The sequence below is a fragment of the Sinocyclocheilus rhinocerous genome, unplaced genomic scaffold, assembly GCF_001515625.1.
Source record: "Sinocyclocheilus rhinocerous isolate Xijiao unplaced genomic scaffold, SAMN03320098_v1.1 scaffold151, whole genome shotgun sequence".
Taxonomy (NCBI): Eukaryota; Metazoa; Chordata; class Actinopteri; order Cypriniformes; family Cyprinidae; genus Sinocyclocheilus; species Sinocyclocheilus rhinocerous.
This window is the reverse complement of record NW_015638943.1, coordinates 240,479-246,768: the sequence shown is the minus strand read 5'-3', so window position 1 is coordinate 246,768 and position 6,290 is coordinate 240,479. Positions and strand designations below refer to the sequence as shown.

At 41.5% G+C, this 6,290-nt stretch overlaps 1 protein-coding gene across 1 annotated transcript; it reads right to left on the bottom strand.

Annotated features, from left to right (window-relative positions):
- Window positions 1-1,374: 1,374 nt before the first annotated feature.
- egr4 (early growth response 4) lies at window positions 1,375-3,550 on the bottom strand. Its single transcript, XM_016565475.1, has 2 exons — window positions 3,301-3,550; window positions 1,375-3,108 (listed from the first exon to the last, which is right to left on the bottom strand). Exons 1-2 carry the CDS (start codon window positions 3,395-3,397, stop codon window positions 2,141-2,143), a joined length of 1,065 nt encoding a protein of 354 aa, XP_016420961.1. The 5' UTR covers window positions 3,398-3,550; the 3' UTR covers window positions 1,375-2,140.
- Window positions 3,551-6,290: the final 2,740 nt, after the last annotated feature.

Sequence of the window (6,290 nt, the reverse complement as noted above, 5' to 3'; positions counted from 1 at the left end):
TATATATAGGCCTATTAGATAGACTGTCACTTAGTTCTCTCTCTCTCTCTCTCTCTCTCTCTGTGTGTGTGTGTGAGAAATACAGAAACAGAGAGATTTGAGGTGTTTCATTGTCTACCAATAGATGGCGCTAAACTGACATGTCGTTAATGTAAAAACGACCAAATGGAAAAGTATTATAAAACACTTTATTTTTCAATGTAATCACGAACGTGCATGTATTAAATTTAAATCTGAGTATTTGTTTAATTACTACAATACACCAAAACTACTACAACAAAAAAATATTTGGTAACACTTTATTTTGATAGTCCACTTTAGGCATTCTGCTAACACTACATGTCAACTAGCAGTCATTAGAGTATTAGTAGACTGTCTGCTTGATATCTGCTAACACTTTATTTTGATGGGTCCACAACATACAACATACTGACTATCAGAAACTTTGCAAGTATATGTTAACCTATTCTACTAACCCTAAACATAACCGAGCAGTCTACTCTGAGAGTTAGTAGACATGTAGTTGCAAATTAATGAGAATTAGTTGACATGTAGTTGACATGTAGTTACAAAGTTACTTATAGTTAGTAGAATGTCTAAAGTGGACAATCAAAATAAAGTGTAACCAAATATTTTTTCAGTATTTTTACAGTTAAAAACTAACTTTTTTTTTTTTTGGCTGTATGAAATCTGAATTCTGTTATTTGTTTAATTACTACAGTATAAAAATAAATAAATAAAAAAAATTTCAGTATTTAAAAAAAAAAGTCTAAAAGTTTTTTTTATTGCACGATTTTGAGTTTGTTGAGTTACTAAATTTAGGAAAAGTACTAAATAAAAACTATTCTTAAAAATGCAATGACGAACTTTATTTATATATTTATTTTATTAAATTGATATGTTTATTTAACTTATTGCCTGTATGAAATTTGAATCTAATGATTTGTTTAATTACTACAGTATAGGAAAAGTACTATATAAAATATTTTTTATTTTATTTTAAATGTTTATTATATTTTATTACCAGTATGACTTTTTAATCCAAAGATTGGTTGAATTACTAAAATATAGGAATAGTACAACATAAAAACTATTTATTTTACATATTTTGCAGTGTAATGAAAAACTTTAATTTTTCCTTTTTAAAATAGATTTTTCTATTTATTTATTTTTATTTTCCCCTGTTCCTAGTACGAAAGATTTTATGATGTATGGCTTATACATTAGAAGTTAGGACATGAATTTACTATTATTGTGCATTGTGGAAAGTAGCACTAGTACATAGTGAGTAGCTGTGTACAAGAGTATGGAGCTTGTTTCCTAATGTATAGATGTGTGTTGGCACAATCATTAAAGACTCGGAATAATGTCAGTAAATAAAGTTTTATTTGAAACATTCAGTAGCCTCAAATATTCACAAGGCGTTTCATTGCACAAGAACAGTTGTCAAAGGCAAAAAGACAATAATATCGAAACGACCTCAGGAGAATCCAGAGGCCAATCTGCACATCCAAGTGTGCTACTGCAACTCAACTACGATGTTGAAGTGTTAAATACTCTAGCGCATCAGGTTCCCAAGAACCAACCAAACACATTCTACTGTCAGAAGTGGAATACAGTCACTTATTAAAATCTATAAGATAGATTCTTCGTATACTCTCTTGAAAATCGACGATACAAAATTACGGTCAATAACGTACAAATATATAGAGCTCTTTTCGTGTGCTTTATAAAGTGATGTATCAAAATACAACGACGTGTCGCATGCCAGCGAGGTGGAGCAGTGTAAGACAAGTACACGTTCACATCAAGACATGCAGGAGATTTCAGAAACAACATCTGAGGTTTGAGAGAGCAACGTTCTCGACGTCAGCGCAGGTAGAAAAAAACATGGGTTTGTGCGACTTAAACGAGGCGCTGTCCAAGTGCTGAAACACGCCTGGCTCTGCAGACAGAGAGTTTTTTAAGCGTTCCCTCGCGTGCCAAGCTCGCTTCAGGCTTTGTTATAGACTCTTCCTCTTCCAGTTCTCTGACCGCAGAGCTGCTCTAGCACATGAGCTACATGCGTTGCATGCGCCTCGTGCGAGCGAGCGAGCCATAAACCTCTGGTAGAATGGAACCAACCGAAAGCGCCGCGAGCTTACGCGAGTCCGGGGAGGGGAAACGCGCACGCCGCGGCCAGGAGCTCCGTCTTCTGCTGCATCCTCTCGCGTTGCTTGAGATGCACGCGTCCGTGCCGCTTCCTCTCGTCGCTGCGCGCGAAGCGACGCCCGCACACGTCGCAGGAGAACGGCTTCTCGCCGGTGTGCGTGCGCATGTGGGTGGTGAGGTGGTCGCTGCGGCTGAAGCAGCGCAGGCAGACGCGGCACTGGAAGGGCTTGTGGCCGGTGTGGATGCGGACGTGGCGATTGAGCTCGTCGGAGCGCGAGAAGCGGCGCTCGCAGTTCTCAACCGGGCAGGAGAACGGCTTCTCGCGCGCCGCGCCCTTCCTGCCGCGCGGTTTGGCGCTCCGCGTGTTGGTGGCCAGCAGCGAGTCCAGGAACGCGGTCGTGGCGCATGGGTACGAGATGGTCCGGTAGAGGCTGTTCTCATGCGCCGCGACGGGAATCTGGAAGTTTAGCGCGCTTGCCTGTTCCAGCGGCTCTTGCTTGATCCACGTGTCCAAAACCGAGTCGGTCTCGGGACCCAATGGAGAGAGCAGGTCAATGATGTCGTCCAGGTCTGACGGCTCGTGGGAAGCGAATCCGTCGAACAGATCGCCGCCGTTGCAGCAGCTGCCGCCGCCGAACTCGCTCTTGACGCGGGAGTTCACCTCCGCGAATTCGTCCAAGGAGTCGTTGCACAGCGATTCCGGCGATCCCAGCGAGCTCCCGGTGGATAACAGCGACTCCTGGCGCGACAGCGCGCTTCCGCGGGAGTTACCGCAGAAGTTGTCGGAGATGCCGACGATCTCCGTGAGGATGCCGAGAAGCGCGTCTGCGCTGCAGGGCCCGGTCTCCGCGTAGAAGCTGCCGGTGTAGGTGAGTGGCGACGGCGGGAAGCCGTCGTTGGAGCAGTCAGGGAAACCGGCGTCCAGCGGCTCCGCTTTGGGCTTCAACAAACCGCAAGCTGCGAGAAGAAGAGGAGAGAGATGCGTTACATAAGCTGTTGACTCACTGCATCAGGACTTGAATGCAAACTATAAGTGAGCTGTTGCATTTAGTGCATTGCATGCAATTTGATCTCTTTTATCAATAGATCAGGTGCTTTTAGAAGTTAATGTACTGATTTAATATGAATAAGATAAAATCCAGTGCTCACCAGCATCAGGTTGATTCTGAACGGCGGATTGTCCCTCCAGAGGAAGGGTTTGTGCGCAAAGCAGATCCAAAGAGCTGAAGTCCACGGTGTTCAGCATGATGTCGACGTGAAACTGGTGCAAAATCCACAAGGAATAATTTCCGATTGGCAATCCTGCTTTGGGATTCCCTTCCAGTTGAGCTTGCTTCAGGTTCTGGTCTCCGTCGATTCGTTTACCGGAATTCCTCGTCCCGCTTTTATATCGTTCGGCTCCGCCGAGGCTCCGCCCACCGCTCATCTACGTCGCCACTAGGATTCCCCGCCGTGTGCTGATTCTGGACGGCTCTTGCCCAAATATGGGCAGAGGATGTGACGGGGTTCCCCTCCGAAAATGGGCACGGGGCGTGACGTAGCGGCGACTTTCCTGAAGACCATTGCGGAAAAATGAGGCGCGCTTGTGAATGACAGGCGGCCATTATGTTCGCAATGGAACCGTGTCAAAGCGAAAGCGCCTCGGGTGACTTTTGACAGACGATCTGATGGGTTAAAACTATGAACCGCAGCAGCGAGACAGTGAATGCACACCCATGCAATGCGGATATAACAGACTTTTAACCACAGACAAGCCACACTTGTTTGCATTTTGGAGATTAAACGGATTTGTAACAGGAAATATGTCAAATATCAAGCCTCTGTTTTGCATCTACACCCATCTGTCGCGTAACTGCTGGTCTGCATCAACTTTGCTCCCTTTTCCTGATGTTTTGCAAAGGAAACTTATTCTAGATCAGTTGTGCAGTTGATGCATCAGCCTCGGCCGCCTGCAGCATTCAGAGCGTTTCAGCACCGCGGACAGCGACACTGAGTCCTGCATGCACACACATGCATACGATCTCACCGCGTGCAATAATGCATCTAAATGTAATGCTAAATCGACCTGACAATCAAAAGCAGATCGTTTATTGTGCTTGTGCACGTTCATATCGCTAATATGAGTCGAAAGAGTTCGCGTTACATAAACGCTGCATGTATGCAAACGATGTAAGATCATGATCACACAGTAAAAGCGTGACTGAGAATAACATCTGCGCTGAATCGTTGAGTTGCGTCTCATTTTATCGCGTGTTATGTAACGCTTCATTTCTCCAGATCGCTTAATGAGCCGTGGCGCGCATTTGGACTGCAGCTGCATCTATGATTTTCAAATATGAGTCATAAAGTTTCTTTTGATAATAACATTTAACCAGCATCCAGCCTTAAGCACCCATGGAGATTTCATTTATTAGATGATGAGACTCATGTGGAGTTTGGGATGCCCGTTTCCTTCTGATATGAATGCAACGCTGCTGTGGAATAAGAAATAAATTGGTTCATTTTGTAAGGTGCCTAAACAAGTGGGGAAAATGCATGCGCTTTTATTCAATAAAAAGAAATTCTAATATCTTGTGCAATTTTGCTTTTCAAGCAAATGTATTTGTTGTTGTTGTTGATGTTTACAGGTGTTAAGCACATCTTAAATATCAGTAAGTCTTCTTGATTGTTTAAGCTCTCAGATCCCCCATGCTGTACATGGAAAAAAAAAAATATTATCATTCCTTTAAAATCATCTGACTTTAGTATACATATTATATTCATGCATTATCCTTCTGTATAGCTGTCTGACTACCAGGTAAAATAATCTAATCATGTGAAAAGTCATTGCATTTATTTGTGATTTACACTCTTAAAAAGTCAATGTTCCAATTCCCTCGCAATACCATAGAAGAACCAGATTTGGTTCCCCAAAGAACTTCAAAGAATGAAATGTAGCATTGCATCAGTGTCTCAGCAATGGATGCTCTGCAGTGAATGGGTGCCGTAAGAATGAGAGTTCAAACAGCTGATAAAAACATCACAATAATCCACAAGTAATCCACAGCACTCCAGTCCATCAGTTAACATCTGGAGAAGACAAAAGCTGAAACTAATCCAGCATTAAGACGCTTTTAACTAAAATATGAGTCCATAATCCATAATAACGCTTCCTTCAGTGAAAAAGTGCATCTGCTGTCGTCTCTCACATCAAAATCCAAACACATATTTGTTTAGAGCTGTTTAAACGCTGCTTGATCTGTGCAGATTTCTCTCCTGATTCACACCAGAACACTTTTTCACTGGAGGAAGAGTTATTATGGACTCAATGTATTTTAGTTAAAAACGTCATAATGCTGGATGTGTTTCAGCTTTTGTCTTCTCCAGATGTTAACTGATGGACTGGAGTGCTGTGGATTACTTGTGGATTGTTGTGATGTTTTTATCAGCTGTTTGGACTCTCATTCTGACGGCACCCATTCACTGCAGAGCATACATTGCTGAGACACTGATGCAATACATTTCTCCAAATCTGATGAAGAAACAAACTCATCCTAATCTTGGATGGCCTGAGGCTGAGTAGCCTACATTTTCAGCAAATTTCAATTTTTTTGTGAATAGTGAACTGTTCTTTTAAGAGTGTGTTCTACAGTGTATATGTAGAGACAGATGTGTAAGGAATTTAAAATGCTATGTTGAACATGTTTACTGTAAACTGTCCAAATGAAGTTCTTAGCAATGCATATTACTAATCAAACATTAAGTTTTGATATATTTACGATAGGACATTTACAAAATATCTTCATGGAACATGATCTTTACTTAATATCCTAATGATTTTTGGCATAAAAGAAAAATGATGCAATGTATTGTTGGCTATTGCTACAAATATACCCCAGCGACATATGACTGATTTTGTGCTGCAGGGTCACATGTATGATTAGCTTATATTTTATTTTAAAAAGTTTTATTACTTTTTATTTTTGTCATGTCTTTGTGTTTTCGACCCTCTATCTGCCTTTATTGCTTTCTATCCACTTTATTTTTAAAGGGGTCATGACATGATTTTTTCTTATTATTTTAGCCTATGTTCCATGAGGACCATTAATTATGTTAATAAAGTGTTTTGCCATATATATATATATATATATATATATGCA

What these genes read in the sequence shown, in the direction of transcription:
- egr4 (XM_016565475.1), bottom strand. Translation starts at nt 3,397, where the DNA reads ATGCTGAACACCGTGGACTTCAGCTCTTTGGATCTGCTTTGCGCACAA. An exon ending in TCAGAATCAACCTGATGCTG is followed by an intron (nt 3,109 to 3,300) that starts GTGAGCACTGGA and finishes TTCTTCTCGCAG; the next exon opens with CTTGCGGTTTGTTGAAGCCC.